Source organism: Phyllostomus hastatus, unplaced genomic scaffold (genome assembly GCF_019186645.2).
Source record: "Phyllostomus hastatus isolate PE091 unplaced genomic scaffold, TTU_PhHast_1.1 phas_contig_64, whole genome shotgun sequence".
NCBI lineage: Eukaryota > Metazoa > Chordata > Mammalia > Chiroptera > Phyllostomidae > Phyllostomus > Phyllostomus hastatus.
In genome coordinates this window covers 2,151,681-2,169,725 of record NW_025333928.1, presented here as the reverse complement: position 1 = coordinate 2,169,725, position 18,045 = coordinate 2,151,681, and the positions used below count along the sequence as shown (strand labels likewise).

The window sequence follows — 18,045 nt, the reverse complement described above, 5'->3', positions numbered from 1 at the left end:
TCCTCTGCACACTTTGGCTTCCAAACTTCATATCAGCTAAGATTCTGCTAACTGTTCACTTTGTTTTTCAGAAGCTCAGCTAAGTGTCCCAGTTGGGTGCATAAGCAAGTAGGCTCAGCTCCTACCTATTTCACTGCCATCTTATAAAAAAGTTTTTAAAGCCATGGCTGGTATGACTCAGTGTATTGAGTGCCAGCCTGTGAACCAAAAGGTTGCTGGTTTGACTCCCAATCAGGGCACACACCTGGGTTGTGGGCCAGGTCCCCAGTGGGGGCAAGTGAGAGCAACTGATCGATCTATCTCTCTGTCTCCTATACATTGATATTTCTCTTCCTTTCTCTCTTCCCCTCTCTCTAAAAGTTAATAAATAAAATATTTTAAAATTATTTTTAAAAAGTCATAAGATGCATTACAAGCATTTTATCTTATTTAATTATACCAGCAAACCCTTATATGGACAGCTGCAGACTTAAGGCCTTTCAAGGGACTTGGTCGTGGTCACACAGCCAGCCTTGCATCTCATACTCACCTGGGCTGGCACCTGCCTTTATTAATTATTCCCTATGCATACACATCTTTTGGCTGTCTCCTAAGAAGGCCACATTTAGGATGTGACCATTGCTGTTGAGGTTCTGATCAGTCATTGTTTGGCATTACCTGTGCCTCATCTACCTCCCAGATAAGGCTAAATTGGGGTTCTCAGCTCTGTTTAGTTAGCACTATTTGGCTGACTATGTGAACAATTCTGCTCCTTTTTACAGAAGGTAGAAAGCACACAGTATACAAGGAAGAAACACTAGATTAGGAGTCAGAGAAACTGGTGTCTGGACATTGTTCAGACATTCCCCACCTATGCAAATGCCTTTGGACATGTTCATGGCTTCTTCTGGGCTTCAGTTTTCTGATCTGTAAATAAAACCATATGGTCTCTTCTTCAGTCAAGAATATAATGAAAACCCAGCACTGAGGCAGAGAAAGTAACTTTCTTTTGCTTCCAAGAATTTGGCTTCCCAGTTCTCTTACCACATCAGGGTTTAAGACCCAGATATCTATGTGGATATCAAAAGAAGAAATTTGTCTTCCCCTTGTCTCCTCCCTCCCTCCACTTTTCTGTGGAACAAAGGGGCTATAGATGGGTGGACCCAGCATATCAGTAAAACAGCAGGTTGGGTTTTTTGTTTGTGTGTTTGTTTGTTAGTTTGTTTAAAAGGTAGGGCCAGGAAGTAGAGCAAAAGCCAACACATAAATTAACAAATACTCCAAGATCTGAATAAAAAGTAATAGTAATTATGGAGTAAATAAGGAACAATAAGAGGTAAACAAAAATGAAAAAAAGGAGATCTTGTGTTAATGGCCTTAAAACAGTGGTTCTAAACTGGGGACAATTTTCCTCCCCCAGGGGACATTTGGCAACACCTGGAGACATTTTTGATTACTACTGCTGCAGATGGCAATGAAGTCCAGGTTCTTGGTAGTTGCAAGCAAAGGACTGAATGGACTACACAAACCATTAAGCAAGTTAAGCAAAGCAAGCAAGATTTATTAAGAAAAGTATACATTCCAAGATATAGAAGCAGGCCACCTCTGACCTGCTTTATGCTGCCCCTTTATGCTGAAAGGGTGCAGGCTTTATAGGGTGTTGGTTTACTCTGAATTCTTTTGTTCCATTTGGCAGGCTTTTTACAGCACATGCACAAGTGCTTATATAACTTTTAAGCTTTTGCACATGCAATTTCTGACAGTCTTGCTTGATTACCAACTCAGGGACCAAACCACAATACTTATTTATTATAATAGCATGATAATGGAGCGGAGGTGAAACAATGGTCAACTATGGCTACAGTGTGTACACGTGGCTTCTTGCTAGGTCCTACAAGGTGTTTCTTGGTAACCAGGACACTAGACACTGGCTGATAACAGCATGGCACCTCAGGACTTCTTCATTTCTATTCTGTCTCCTGCCTCAACTTCCCCCTGAGAGACATGGTTTTCAAAAATTCTTTTTTGGGTTGCTGAGAGAGGACAGTCAATCTTCTGTATCTACTTCCTGCTAGAAAGGGACAGTAGACACTGCCTGCTGAGAACTACGAAACTCTAACCCCATTTTATCTAGTGGTTGGAGAGGAATTCCTGAGACCATCATGGACACTATCTGTTGGTCAGCTCTCAGGATTGGTTGGAAACCCTAGAGCATCATCTTCTTGATGTGGAACTGTTCAAGTCTAGAAGATACAAATTTAAAAATTAATTAGGTTAAATACGCAAGGGCCACAGAGCAATAGGGTTAGGAGTATTGCTAAGGGACCTAATATGGGCAGTTGCTGAGATGTACTTGAGAGCCAGGAGGTCAAGGCATCTTGAATACTCAGGTTTTGTTTGTTATACTTATGTAGCCATTTTGCTTGTTCATAGATATTCTTTATATTGGTATCAACTAGCCCAGAGTTATTTACATAGACACAGCAAGTCTTATTAATTGTGCAAACCCCACCTGCTCAGCCAGAAGGTAATCAAGGGCCAGATGATTGTCCATGAGTACATTTGCTAATGAACCATGTATTTTTGCTAGGGCATCAGCAGTGTTCCAGATGATATCATCCATAATCTGAGTGAGCTCTTGTAATGTATTTTCATGTTATACAAATTCTCCCCACAGAGTGGTAGCAGCTATGGCCAATGCTACCCTTGCTACCACTAAACCAAAGGCTTGGTTTTTCCTTGCTGTTATCTGCCTTCCTGAGCTATGGGTAATATTTTTTTGGATCACAGGCTAGATAAATGTAAATCTTATTTTTAGAGAGAGGGGAAGGGAGAGAGAAAAAGAGGGAAAGAAACATCAATTGGTTGTCTCTTGCATGCCCCCAACTAGGGACCTGGCCCACACCACAGGCATGTGCCTTGGCTGGGAATTGAACCAGTGACTTTTTGGATCACAGGCTGGTACTCAATCCACTGAGACATACCAGCCAGAGCAGCTATGGGTAATATTTAAAATAGTAGGGCCATGAGGGACCAAAGTACCAAGAGTATAGTCACCTCCATGGAGAGAATTATTAAAATGTGAGTGGACAATTGCCTCTAAGAGTTTTGAATGAGTAGTTAAAAGGTTATTAGGAGTCCCACATAGCCAGCCAAGGCCTGGAGGTACAACAATAGAGTTGTATTTCTTAAGGAGTATGGAGACAGGAAATGAAGTACAACCTTTAAAGGGGTATAATTTTAGGTCTTAAATATGTTGCCCTGTGGGGGGTTGTGAGAATTTAAATAGGACTCCTTGAAGTGGTTTTCCTAATTTCTAACTAGTGTATGGCTCCCTCTGCTGGGCTTGTTTGTGTGCAGAAAGAATCAGGCTGTGTACCAAGGCTGGCTTTTATTAGCCATAGGCCTAAGTGAGGGTCAGTTGAAGTCTCATTGAGCTCCCAGAGATCTACCTTAGTTGTTAAACTAATCAATGATGTAACCCAAATCTGTAATCAGCAGCCCAGCTTAAGCTCCACAGGGTAGGGCAGAGTAATTTCTGTGGGGGACTATTGCATCCCCTCAGACTGATGCCATTTGGAGAGGAGAGCTCTGCCTGAGAAAAATGGCTTCTGCTGTATAGGGAATGACTCAATACAGGTGTCCTGACAGCTGTTCCTTTAGTTCTCTCCCCTGAGCCACCAACAACCAGACTCTCCTCAAGCATTTATAGTCCACTCTGCCCACCCTCTGCCAGAGCCCATGGTAAGTGGCTACAAATGAAATTTTGTGCATTGGCCCTTTAAGAAGTTCTCTGACTCTCCAGCTATCTCTCCCTGGCAGACAGACACCCTACTGCTTTTCACAACTAGATGTTATTTAGGTTCTTTTATGGCTCTGGTACTGTAGGCTGGGGAACCCAGCTTAGAGTTTAGACCCCATACTTTTCAGGGGGAATCCCCAGCTGCTAAAATATCCCTCCAGAACTTCAGTGCCACTCATGGGAGCCAAGCCAGCACTCTCGAGCCTCCTCTGCACTCCCTATGAGTCCCATTGTGGTGAAGTGGTTTCTTCTCTCTGTCCATGGTTATAAGGCTTCTCTCCAGCTAGTGTTCAGTTGGTTATTCAGGATGATTTCTCTACAATTTAGTTGTAATTCCAGATTGGTCCTGAGGGGGAACATCTGTTAGTGTAGTTTCCACTTACTCCTCCACCATCTTGGATCTCAAATAATCCTGCTGAGTCTCATTTCAGGAGGTGGAAAAACAGATGGGCTTCTACAGTGTGGCCTATACTGTGCTAAGAAGCATTCGGGTAAATAGGGTGATAGGCATACACTATTTAAAAAGGAAAAAACACAAACATTAATGAACATAGAAAATCATAATCAAGTTTCTGAGTCTGCGAGCATGTCAGCTGAGAAGACTCCCAAATGCAAGACTTTTGCTAGAATGAAATTAAGAAGTGACATTCTGATAGATTCTCTTTTTCTGCAGTTTAAATATCTCAGGTGATATAATCAGGCACTCAGGTACAATCCATATGGCTGACACTTCATCAATAATTCTCAGTAATTTTAAGTCAGAGGATGAGAGAGAAAAAAATGAAACATTAGCTTGGAAGAAAAGTAGCAAAATTAAGATTCAGTTCAGTTTGTGGGTGACAATGGGGCATTATTACTTCCATTGAAACATAATTTGTCTTCCTAAAATTACCTTCATTTTTATCAAAGAGATTGCATTAAGTCCAGTTTCAATTTGGCCTGATTATTTGCATAGACACAACAAGAGTTATAATTGATCATATAGGCTCTTTTAAATCTGCTTTGCTGGAATTTCAATAGGAACCTTCAGATTGGGTTTTAGCCAGCCTCATAGAACAAAGAAGTGAAGCCACACAAGTGCCATATGGCTTTGCCCGAAATACCTGTAAGTGTGGGTGGATTTCTCAAGTTCTTGAGATCCCCAAAATGTTTGAGGTTCCTTCCTTCACATCTTTCAGAATGCAACCTTCATTCCTTACCTGGAAAGACTGTCACGAACCTCATGACCAACCAAGGTACCAGGCCATTTTTGTAGTGGGCTTCTATTAGCTTTGAAACTCAATCTTTAGTCCAGGCATAACTCTTTTGATCATGACATTCCAGACAAAGACTTGGTTAACAAATCACAATTGGAAACTGGTCCTATTATAAAGAGAAGAGATTCTTATTGGGCTTATGCAAACAAACATATTGTCATGAGAATAATATTCAGTTATTAAGAGCTGTCAAATTCTGGAGGGATTAGGTAGGAGAAAAATATAAATGTTTCAGTATTGCTTATAAGGGTATAATTTACAAAATTGCTCTAGGAAAAATAGTTTCCTTGTATTTGGAAAACAAAAAGAACAAAGCCATAAGTATAATTATCTTTAGTTTATTTAGTCCTATATAACCAATTTTTGTTTGTTTTGATTATTTGCCAGTATTTCCATGAATCCAGTTATTCCTTAGAGTTCAATAAATTGTCATTTACTTCAAAGATATGACATGCTTAGGTACCTGTAATTTAGGGTAAGTCAGAGTCCTTTTCATGAACCTTTTCAAGGATACATTTGCAAATTCATTAAAGTAAAACAGTGACTTTATAAATGACAGAATTTAAAATGACAAGATTTTGTTACAATGGAATTGATAAAGAACTTTGTTTCTTTGTAAGATACAACATCCTATGGTAACAATTTCTTAGTAAGTAATAATTACTATGAAATGACATAAAAGAACACCACAAAGCCCATACTTTTAGATTTAACATACAATTTCAAAATAAATGAAGACCAAACAGTATGCGAGGGTTTTCTTTTCAAGATTTATTTATTTATTATATTGTAGACAGAGGGGGAGGGAGAAAGAAAGAGAGGGAGAGAAACGTCAATGTGTGATTGCCTCTCATGTGCCCCTACTAGGGACCTGGCCCACAACTCAGGTATGTGCCCTGACTGGGAATTGAACTGACGAACCTTTGGTTCTCAGGTCGGTGCTCAGTCCACTAAGCCACACCAGCCAGTGTGGTTCAAACCAGTATGCATGGTTTTAAAACACTGTACATGACTTATTAGAAGTGTGCACTGAGCATTGGAAACAATTAGTATATTCCCAATGTGTGGATTATAATCACTCAGAATACCATTGCTCAGTGTCCCACAGGGAACCATCATTCTTGGATTGTCTGGTGTCACTAACAGGACACCTACTACCCCTGAGAGTTTTCTGTTTGAGGTTGGCTCTAAATGTTTGTACATTTCTTCTTAGGGCAGGCTAAAATCTCTCAATTATCCATTCAAATTAAAATATATGTACACAAATAGAACATAGATATTATTATTATTCTGTTTGGCAAAACTTCTCATGTAACTTCAAGCATAGTAAATAGGTCTAATTAGCTCAAAATTTTTCTTTTTATAAAGAGAACAAACCCTTGAGGTTCCAGGGGCCCCTTGAAATAACTCAAAGTAATTTCTTGGTTTTAAAATTTTAAACTTTGGGAAGTTTGTCAAACAAACATAACCAAAAGATCGTAACATAAGCTTTTTGTAAAACAACATATTTTTATGGTACTAACTCAAAAAATGAATCAAATTTAAAACTGGTTTTAATATCAAATAATTTGTCCAAACCACAGAATCCTGTTCAATTTATTTTAGTATTTAATTTATTTAGGCCAATAAAATATTACATGCTAGTTATGCTATCCAAAGCAGAAAATGTACCATATGTAATACATAGACAAAGACTTACTACACAAAGACCATATACATGAAGACTGAACATAAAAAGACAATATACATAGTTTCAATTACTACTTTTTATAGAGAAAAAACAAGCTTTTTCTTATTTGCTTTTGACAACTTTTAAGACTGGGAAAGGGGATGGAAGGTCCTAAATACCAAGCAAGAAGACCAGTTGAGATTCTTAATAAAAGCTTCAAGGACTGTTAGTGAGCAGTAGAATTAAAGAAAGTCTCCGCTCCAAGGAATCTAGCAGCAAGAAAGAGCCTGGGCAGAGCTCCTTTGGCCCCAAGTATGTCTTGCTGGGCTAGGTTTCTCTCCAGCTGACAATTTTGGGTATGTTGGAGAGTAGTTGTACATCATAGATGGCTCAGGGGTTGAGGCCTCTGGACTCTGAGGCCTACTAGAATATCATTGTTAGCTCCCAAAAGAGTTATCTTCTTTTGCTCAGAGCAAAGAGATAAATTTTGATATAATGCCACAAAGGCTTGAATGTAGGGGACCTCTGGCCACTTACCTAACCTCTGACAAAATAGGTCTAACCGGGGTGTGGTGTTGTAATTTTTGCTCCCATTTTCAGGCCATATATCCCCAGCTCCTAGCCTATACTGAGGCCAGGCTATATTGTAAAAGAAAATTAGCCTCTTCTTCTTAAGGTTTTCAGAGTCAAATTTATCTCAATTTCTAAGAATGCATCCCAATGGGATCCTGAAGGGATAGAGGGTATATTTTCCCATCTTGTCCATGGCAAACATAGAGAAAAGAGTGGAACTCCCCAGGTCTCTAGAGGCATCCACTTTCAGTTGCTCAAGGAGTCCCCTAGTGGGTTACAGAGCATCCCCCATTGTCCCACCATTCAAAGCTGTCAGATATCTCTGGCGAATCTAAAAGCTTATGTATGCTGACTGCCGAATTAAAGTTAGATCTAGGGTAGCTATGGGTTACCTTTGCCTCAGTTTCCCATAGTTAAGGGTGGAATCTACTCAATGATTGGGATTTATCCTTTTGCTGCTATAGTTCAGGTTCCTTGTCTGTTTCAGTCTGACAGACCCAGCTAAGATCCTGAATCAGGATTGCATTTTCCCTGGTTGATACGAGATATTGAGCATGACTATCAGCTGATTCTTTAGCATAAGCCATAGCAACCCCTATCATGTGCCACTTTTTGTTTACAGTGCAGCAGTGGAAGAGAACAATCTGCAAATTACTCCTAGTTAGGTCGTAAGTCAGTGCTAAATGATTAAACCCTTTTGTCAACTTGCTAGGATTTTCTGAAAACTGACCAAGTTTTTCTTTGCAAAGCATCAGATCAGACACAGAGAAGGGAGCATGTACACAGATAATTCCTCCACCAATTCCCCACTTACTCTCAGCGGGTGACATGTTAGGTTTTGGGTGATAACAAGATTCATTCCTGGTAGTGGTGGGCGCTGGCCTTTCTCTAGTGTAGGGATTAAACAGTGGCAGCTATTCCCTGGGAGGCAGCAAGGATAAGATGCTCAAGTAGAAAAGCAGCTTCAGCTTACAAGTGCCACTTTTTTCTCTCTATGTTGAGAGTAGGTCCCATGCTGTTTCCACCACCTGCAATGAGTTTGAGTAGCAGCTTTAATTGCCCTGTTCTTCCCAGGAGTTAGCATTTGGGGGTTATTAGATTGCTGCTCAGTTTGAGAAAAAAACACAGTAATTACTCCATAGCAAGACAGAGTTGGTGGAGGGGAATTAGAAATGTAAATAAAGTAGCCAGAAAAGAAGGGATGAAGATTGTGAGCAAGGTAAATTTAAATGAAAATGCATAGTTAGAAGAAGGAGACCTGGAAAGGCTGGAAATTTCTGCTGAAGGTTAAATCTTTGCCTCCTACTCTCAAACACTAAACCCAAGTAGGGGATGCGCCATAGGGATGGGACAATGTCTTCAAGTGGTGGGCACCTACTCACCTCTTAACTGTCTGACCCATGCCTTTGGGGGTTTGGCTAGTTCTCCAGAGAGAGAGAGAGACAGCAAGATATTCACCTGGCAAAAACAACATTACCCCTCCCTGAAGCTCTGGCAAGGGGTATTCAGATGCAGATCAAGTTGAATGCTCTGCTCAAGCCTGCACAAAAACAATAGACTCTCTTCAAGGGTCTAGGATGACCCAGGGCATCAGAAAATGAAACAGAATGGACAGACTGAGAAAATGAAAATATCCCTTAGCTGCTGGAGCAGTAAAGAATTTTGTTACTGCACTGGCACTCTTATAGATTTCATAGCTGGCTCACCAAATGCTGCAGATGGAGACAAGGTCCAGGTTCTTGGTGGTCACAAAGTATTGAACAGACTACACAGACAGAGTTAAGCAAAGCAAGCGAGATTTATTAGAAAAAGTACAGTTCCTGGGCTTCCAGTTAAGATGGCAGTGTGGGCAGACATGGCTTGCCTCTTCTTATAACAACAGTAAAATTACAACTAAAATATAGAACCACCATTACTCAGAACTATAAAAAATTGAGTTGAAGAGAAGTCTGACAACTACAGAATTAAAGAAACCACATCCATCCAGACTGGGAGGAGGGGTGCAGACATGGAATAGGCTGGTGTCTCACCCATATGTGGCACATAAAAATTTGGGAGGGATATTTCAGGAGTGAAAAGGCCTAGCCTCATGCCATGCCCCCAAGCCCAGGTTTCCAGTGCCAGAAAGATAAGTCCCCACAACTTCTGGTTGCAAAAACCAGCAGGGATTGAGTCAGGGTAGAAATTTCTGGAGCCCCAAGCAGTTCTTCTTAAAGAACCCAGATATGGACTCACCTACTCAGACTCACTCTGAGCTCCAGTGCTGGGATGGCAGCTTAAAAGGCACCAGTGGCATACAGGAAGGAACTGAACAGCTGGTCTCAGTGAGCTCCAGGATGGACACAAGTAGTAGCCAGATTAGTTTCACAGCTCAGCTTTACCTGGGAATCTCCAAGTCCATCACAAGGAGCAGCCATCTCCAATTGCTTTATAGCTCAGTAAGGGTGACCCCTGGGGGCTAACCTTGGCCTGCACCACCCAGGAAACCCTAGGGCTAGTGCACCCAGTGGACAGCTACAGACCATGTCAGAGTGCCATCACCCTGCCCCTGCACACTGATCCTCCACAGAGAGTGGAGGTTGGTGGTCAGTGCTCACAGCTAATCCTTGTAAGATGACTGGCCTGGGTAAGTCCTTCCCATTGATCTGCCAACAGAAACCAAGTCTCAACTAAAAGAGCAGAATGTAATCAGCCCACACAAAGGGCACATCTCAAATACCCAGCTTGGGTAATAGGGGGAGATGTGCCACTAGACCCTACAGGACACCTACTGCATTAGGGCACACTACCAAGACACAGAGTCAAAGCAGCTCTACATAATACATAGGAAAAAAAACACAGGGAGACTGCCAAAACCAAGAGACAAAGAAACATGGCTCAAAAGAAAGAACAAATTAAAACTCCCGAAAGAGCTAAACAAAATGGAGGTAAGCAATCTATCAGATGCAGAGTTCAAAACACTGGTGATAAGGATGTTCAAGGAACTTAATGAGGACCTCAGCAGCATAAAAAAGATCCAGTCAGAAATGAAGTATTCACTAACTGGAATAAAGAACAATTTACAGGGAAACAACAGTAAAGTGGATGAAGCAGAGAATAAAATCAATGATTTGGAACATGAGGAAGCAAAACCAACCAATCAGAACAAGACAAAAAAGATTCCACAAAAATGAGGGTAGTGTAGGCAGCCCCTGGGACAACTTCAAGAGGTCCAACATTTGCATCATAGGGGTGCCAGAAGGAGAACAGAAAGAGCAAGAAATTGGAAATCTATGTGAAAAAAGAAAGAAAACTTCCCTAATTTGGTGAAGGAAATAGACATGCAAGTCCAGGAAGCACAGAGTCTTAATCAAGCTGGACCCAAAGAGGACCACACCAAGACACATCATAATTAAAATGCCAGAATTAAAGATAGAGAATCTTACAAGCAGCAAGAGAAAAACAGAGTTATCTGCAAAGGAGTTCTCATAAGACTGTCAGATTATTTCTCAAAAAAAACTTTGCAGGCAAGAAGAGGCTGGAAAGAAGTATTCAAAATCATGAAAAACAAGGACCTACAAACAAGATTTATCTAGCAAAGCTATCGTTTAGAATGGAAGGACAGATAAAGTGCTTCCCAGACAAGGGAAAGCTAAAGGAATTCATCATCACCAATTATTATTACATGAAATGTTAAAGGGACTTATTTAAGAAAAAGATGAAGATCAAAACTATGAACATTAAAATGACAAAAAATCTCATAACAACTTACATTAACAACTGAATCTAAAATATAAAAGCAAAAACTAAGCAAACAACTAGAACAGGAACAGAGTCATAAGAATGGGGATCATTCAGAGGGTTATCAGCTGGGAGGAGGAAGGAGAAGGGAGAGATGGTGCAGGGATCAAGAAGCATAATTGGAGATACAAAATAGACAGGGGGATGTTAAGAATAGTATAGGAAATGGAGAAGACAAAAACTTTACATGTACAACCCATGGACATGAATTGAGGTGGGGGGTGCAATTGCTGGAGGGAAAGAGGGCACCAGGTGGAGGGAAAAGAAATTGGGACAACTGTGACAGTGTAATCAATAAAATATACTTTATTAAAAAAAGAAAATTACATTTCCCAAGATACAGGAGCAGGCCACCTCTGCCCAGAATATGGCCTCCTTATACCTAAAAGGTACAAGGCTTTATAGGAGGTTGTTTTTTTCTGAATTCTTTTGTTTCATGTGGCTGTCTTTTTACGGCACATGCACAAGTGGTTATGTAACTTTTAAGCTTCTGTGCATGTGATTTCCCATGATCTTCCTTGATTGCCCACTTGGGGATCAAAGCACAATGCTAATTTATTATAATAGCATGATAATGAAGCAGAGGTAAAACTGTGGTCAACTACAGCTACAGTGCATATGCATGGTCCCTTTCTAGGTACTACATGGCGTTTCTTAATAACCAGGATGCTGGATGCTGGCTGACATTAGGACTTCCTGTCATGGCACCTCAGGGCTTTTTTATTCTTGTTCTGTCTTCTGCCTCATCACAACTGGCTAGGGGTGGGAATGTGAAGAGCCTGCTACTGGCATCTAATAAACAGAGGCCAGAGATGCTGCTAAAACTGTTCAGGACAGCCCCAAAACACAGAATTATTGACCCTGTATTAGTTTGCTAGGGCTGCTGTAACAAATACCACAGACTGGATAGCTTAAAGAACAGAAATTTATTTTTTTACAATTCTAGAGGCCTGAAGTCCATGATAAAAGTGTTGGCAAGATTAGTGTCTCCTGAGGCCTTGCTCCTTGGCTCACAGATGGCTGGCCACACTTTTGTATCCTCACATATTATGCCTCTGGGTATCTTTCCTAATCTCCTTTTCTTAGAAGGGTGCCAGTCATTTTGGATTAGGACCTACACTTAATGATGTCATTTAAACTTAACTACCTTGCTAAAGACTCTATGTCCAAGTAGAGTCTCTCACATTCTGAGGTGCTGAAGGCTAGGATCTCAACACATGATTTTTAGAGGGGCATAATTCATCCTGTAACACAGACCAAAATGCCACTAGTGCTAAGGGTAAGAAACCTTGCAAAATACTGAAGATAGCTGGCACATATTAGATAATAAATACTTTAGTAAAATTCAGGGGTTTTAAATTTTTCTTAAGGTTGATCTGAAATTCTTACTCTGCAGTGTTTTCACTGCCTCCCCCTATTGATGTTGCTGTCACTATGTTCTTTTTTTAGACTGGAGCCCATTGGAGCAGCTGCCAGTAAAGAATACTCTCTGGAGAAAAACTTGGAGAAAATGAAGTTAGACTGGGTCAACATGACATTCAACTTCATAAAGTACAGGGACACTGTGAGTCTCAGTCCAACTGTCCAGCCCCAAGAACAGCCCATTTATTTTATAGTATATAATAGAGGGATCCATTCAGAATTTCAACAGAACTCACAAAGGAAGGATCCCTAACATTTTTTTTTAATTTATTGAGATATAATTGGCACATATCATTATATAACTTGTATAGTGTGTGGATTTGATACATTTATCTATTGCAATATGATTATCACCCTAGTATCACCTAACACCTCTATCACGTCACATAATTATCATTTTCTTTTTGTGGTGGGAACAATTAAAATCTAGTCTCTTAGCAACTTTGAAGGTTTTAATACAGTGTTGTTGACTATAATCACTATGCTGTGTGTTAGATTATTTTCTGCAGGCTGCCTTCCTGGGCCATTTCTTCCTCCAGGCACCACTGAAGGGATGCACTTTCTATTCTTTCCTTTATAATTTCATTATGCAAGGAGGGATGCACTTTCAAATGAGAATGCCTTTTGATACAGAGCAACAAGCTCTCTCAGTACAAAGGAACTGAGTAAGCCTCCTAAATTAGCCTCTCCTAGGGAAGGCTTCCCAGGTCCCTCAGAAGTATACCTGGGGTAAATAATACTTAGCACTTCTCAAAAAACAATATCAATTGAATCTTTCTGACTCCTCCACCCCCAAAATGCCTGAATATCTGTATTTTTAATGCACCCCTGGTCTTTCAAGTGTGCAATGTAGATTGAGAAGTAAAACCTTAAAGGCCTTCCATATCTGCCCCAGTCCCCAAGCACATGTGATGTTTTTGTAACTTCTCTCTCCCTTCAGTTTCAATAGTACCAGTGCCTTGATTTCACCTGGATAAGAATTATGGATGAACCAATGGGAAGGGAAAAGAATGTGGGGCCTCTTCAGCAAACCCCACCCATGGGTCCCAGTAGATTGGTGCTGTACCATCTGATTGGGTGAAATAGTCCTAGAGGCAGGGGCTGAGATGAGGTGTTAAGCTAGGGGACCTAGGAATAATAACTTAGTTACTCTCAGCCAATTTTCAGTTTTTAAGTGATGCAACTATAGAGAGAATCAACAGCAAAAGGAAATCAAGGTACCTCTATATTAAGAGCTAGACACACCTCCCAGTGTAGAGCTACTAGTAAAAATAGGTGGATAGATGAGAAACTATATCCTATATATATAATATACAGAAAGATCAGACCTGCCACAGAGGGAAAGACCCTAGTCAGCCTCCTTGCCACAATGGCCTAGGAGGAAAAGTGCCATGCTTAGGGGCTGACCTTTAAGTCACAGTAACCTTACCTACTAGTAAAATATGGCCTAGTAAATGTGGAGTAAGAGGTTTCCAAACTTTCTTTGTTCATGTAGCCTTTTGGATCTAGTATTTTTTCATTGTTCCCCTCCCTAGACCAAAAGAAATAGCTCACAGCTATTTTTGAAGTAATTATATTCAAACAATAAGTATTCATGTCCTGTCACCTTAACAACTGTTTGAAAAAATACATATAAGTTGAAATAAATACATTTGTATTTTATTTTTAAATAACCACTATTATTTACTCTGAGTTTGTTGCAGTGCCCTGGGCACCTCAGCACATAGTTTGAGAACCACCAGTCTAGGCTCAAGTGGTCAGCTTAGAGGTGTTCCTGCCTGAGGGAGAGAGGTGAGCAAGTGCACAGGAATTGGGAGCACAGGGCAGGCTGCAACTCTTTCCCCTACAATACACACAAGTTGCAGGTCTGGGCTTCGGCCATGTTTGATTTCTGCAAAGAAGGTAGAAAATATGTGTCTTTAAGAACATTTTCAAGGAAGAAAATAGATACTCCACCCCTTGTAAGACATAGATTCCTGTCCCACTGGAATGGAGATCTGAGCTGTAAGGTTTTGGGGATCAGCAAAGATAGTGAGAGTGTTGTGATTCTGACAGGATGAGATATGTTTATTTGCAGGATACAAGCATCTTGTGTGCAGTTGATGACATTCAGCTGCTACTTGATGATCATGTGATAAAGACCCAGACAATGTGTGGCTCTGCATTCATCAAACCAATAGAAGCAGAATGCCGGGTAAGAGGAAATGAGCCTGAGTGTTTCATGACATTGGGTTAGCTCTTAGTTTCTCAGAGGAGGGAGAAGCCTTTTAAGTTAATTTAACAAACACACTCATTTTCTCCTGATTGGAAAAAAATAACACAAGGCTAAAAGAAATTAACCATTCAAGTCAGCATATTGCATGCTGAGCCTTTGCAAGCCTGCAAAAAAAATATGAGAATATTTTAATATACCAAATAAAAATACATTTGGAAAGAATGTGAGTATCATCTGGGTTAGAGTAATCTAGAATGTAAACTACTTAAGGGTAGGGACTTGGCTTTATTTTGTCATTATTTATAGAAGTGGCATAGGCTGAGGGCAAAGATTCTGAAACCAGACTGCCTGGGTTCAAAGTCTGACTCTGCCACTTATTAGATAACTTTGAACAAGTTACTTAAACTGTTGTCTCTCAGTTTCTGCATTTGTGAAGTATAATGTGTATCAATATTTTCACCTAAGTCTATTGATTAAAAATTTCACCTCCATAAAGCACTTAGCCCATCACTTGTTATAGTAATGATAATAATTATATATAATGATATATAATAATGATTACTATTGTTATTATTCCACTGGAATGCAAGCTCCATAAGAGCAAGGACTCACTTGTTTCTTTTATTGCTGTATTCTCATTGCCTAAAACAGTGACCAGACCAAAGGGGACACTCAATAAGTATTTGCTAAACAAGAGAATGAGTGTATAATAAATAAGTCCACCCATTTGAGCCTGTTAGGCAGAATGGAAAGTTAATGATTCAGACATAAAATGCTAAATTTACAGAAGTGGGAAGAAAAGCTAGTCCGTGTGCAGGAAATTTTGGACACCTGGTTGAAATGCCAAGCCACCTGGCTGTACCTAGAACCAATCTTCAGTTCGGAAGACATCATAGCCCAGATGCCAGAAGAGGGGAAGAAATTTGCCATTGTTGATAGTTACTGGAAATCACTCATGTCCCAAGCGGTAAGTTTGTACTTCCCAGCACATCTCACCAGAAGGAACATGGACTGCCATACAGATGTTCATTGTGCATTATAGCGATGACTCTTAAAACTTGTAAGTTTTTGCAAATTTGCAAAAACTTTTCGCAAATTTGATAGTTATATATTTATTTTTATATATATTTTAAGTATATTTGATTGATTATGCTTTACAGTTGTCCCAATTTTTTCTTCCCCTTATCCCCCTCAGCTCTGTACCCCCTCACTCATCATTCCTCCCACCCTTAGTTCATGTCCATGGATCATACATGTAAGTTATCTGGCTTCTCCATTTCCTATACTATTCTTAACCTCCCCCATTTTGTGGCTACCAATTATTCTTCTTATTCCCTGAAACTTTTTCCCCCATTCTCCCTTCTCACTGATAACCCTCGATATGATGTCTGTTTCTATGATTCTGTTCCTGTTCTAGTTGTTTGCTTAGTTTCTTTGTCATTGTTTTTTTTTTTTAGGTTCAGTTGTTGATAGTTGTGAGTTTCTTGTCATTTTAATGTTCATAGCTTTGATCTTCTTTTTCTTAGCTAAGTCCCTTTAACATTTCACAACAATAAGGGCTTGGTGATGATGAACTTTAACTTGACCTTATCTGGGAAGCACTTTATCTGCCTTTCCATTCTAAATGATAGCTTTGCTGGATAGAGTAATCTAGGTTGTAGGTCCTTGCTTTTCATGATTTTGAATACTTCTTTCTAGCCCCTTCTTGCCTGCAAGGTTTCTTTTGAGAAATCAGCTGATAGTATTATGGAAACTCCTTTGTAGGTAACTTGCTCCTTTCCTCTTGCTGCTTTTAAGATTCTCTCCTTAGCTTTAATCTTGGGTAACTTAATCATGACGTGTCTTGGTGTGCTCCTCCTTGGGTCCAACTTTTTGGGGACTCTCTGGGATTCCTGGACTTCCTAGAAGTCTATTTCCTTTGCCACACTGGGGAAGTTTGCCTTCATTATTTCTTCAAATAAATTTTCTATTTCTTTCTCTTCCTCTTCTCCTTCTGGCACACCTATGATTCAGATGTTGCAATGTTTAAAGTTGCCCCATAGGTTCCTAAGCCTCTCCTCATTTATTTGAAATTCTTGTTTCTTCATTTTGTTCCTGTTGAATGTTTTTTTCTTCCTTCTGTTCCAAATATTTGATTTGAGTTCTAGTTTCTTTTCCTTCACTGTTGGTCCCTCATATATTTTTCTTTATTTCTCTTTATATAGCCTTCACTTCTTCCTCTATTTTGGATCATAACACAAATATTTCTGTGAGCATCCTGATTACCAGTGTTTTGAACTCTGCATCTGATATAGGTTGTCTACCTCCTCATAGCTTAGTTCTTTTTTCTGGAGTTTTCATCTGTTCTCTTATTTGGGCCATATTTCTTTCTCTTGGCACAACTGTTACATTGTAAGGGGTGGAACCTTAGGTATTCTCCAGGGCGGGGCAACCCACATCACTGCCTTGTAGCACTGTATGTGGAGGAGGGGTCAGAGAGGGAACAATGCAGCTTGCTTGCCTCTTGGCCAGCTTTCAGTCACATCCCCTGCCACCCACAAGCAAATTGGGCCCTTCTGGTGTTGATTCCCAGGTGGGTGGGTTTGTGTACATTCTAGGACCATGCAGGTCTCTCCTGTGAGGCTGGGAGTTTCTCCTGCCACCACAACCCCCACAGATTTTTACTGCCAGAGGTTTTGAGGCTTTAGTTTCCCACATTGGAACCCTGGGTTACATGGTCTGTGTCATTCCCCAGTTGTTCCCCCTGGCTTATCCACAAGTAAATGTGGGATTGCCTAGTCTGCCAGCTGCCACCTCGCCTGCCCAGTTCTCTGCCTTGCTGCAAGTCCTCTCCATCCCAGCTGCCTGTCTCCACCCCTTCTACCAATGTAGATGAATGTTTCTTCTTTAACTCCTTGGTTGTCGAACTTCCATACAGTTTGATTCTCTAGCACTTCTGGTTGTTTTTTGTTTTTAAATTTGTTGTTGTCCTTCTTTTGGTTGTGTAAGGAAGCAAAGTGTATCTACCTACTATTGTTATATATTTGTAATCTCAAAAGTTATTAAAATTCAAACATGGATATATTTAATATAAAAAATCGAGGACTTTGAAATCCCATCTCCCTAGGGGTAAGTACTAACTGTTTGTGTAATTAAGCTGTCATTCTAATGAGGTAGATTATTTATTATGGAGTAATGCAATAAAGCTTTTACAGATTGAGAATCCTTTCAGAATTTAAATGATTATCTATATTCAGTTACTCAGATATTTAGCAAGTGTTTATTCAGTACCTACAATGTCCCAGATATTGTACTATCAGTCAGAAAACACTTGCAGATGACCAGAAAATGATATTTGCCTTCACAGAAA

The 18,045-nt window shown here is 40.1% G+C and overlaps 1 protein-coding gene across 1 annotated transcript in view; it reads left to right on the top strand.

Moving 5' to 3' along the window:
* Positions 1-18,045, top strand: part of DNAH3 (dynein axonemal heavy chain 3) — a 222,912-nt gene that overhangs the window by 87,521 nt on the left and 117,346 nt on the right. Inside the window, exons 22-24 of the mRNA XM_045848935.1 lie at positions 12,509-12,623; positions 14,559-14,675; positions 15,484-15,663. Of these exons, the coding sequence (XP_045704891.1) occupies positions 12,509-12,623; positions 14,559-14,675; positions 15,484-15,663 (412 nt within the window). The remainder of the gene's footprint in view (positions 1-12,508; positions 12,624-14,558; positions 14,676-15,483; positions 15,664-18,045) is intronic.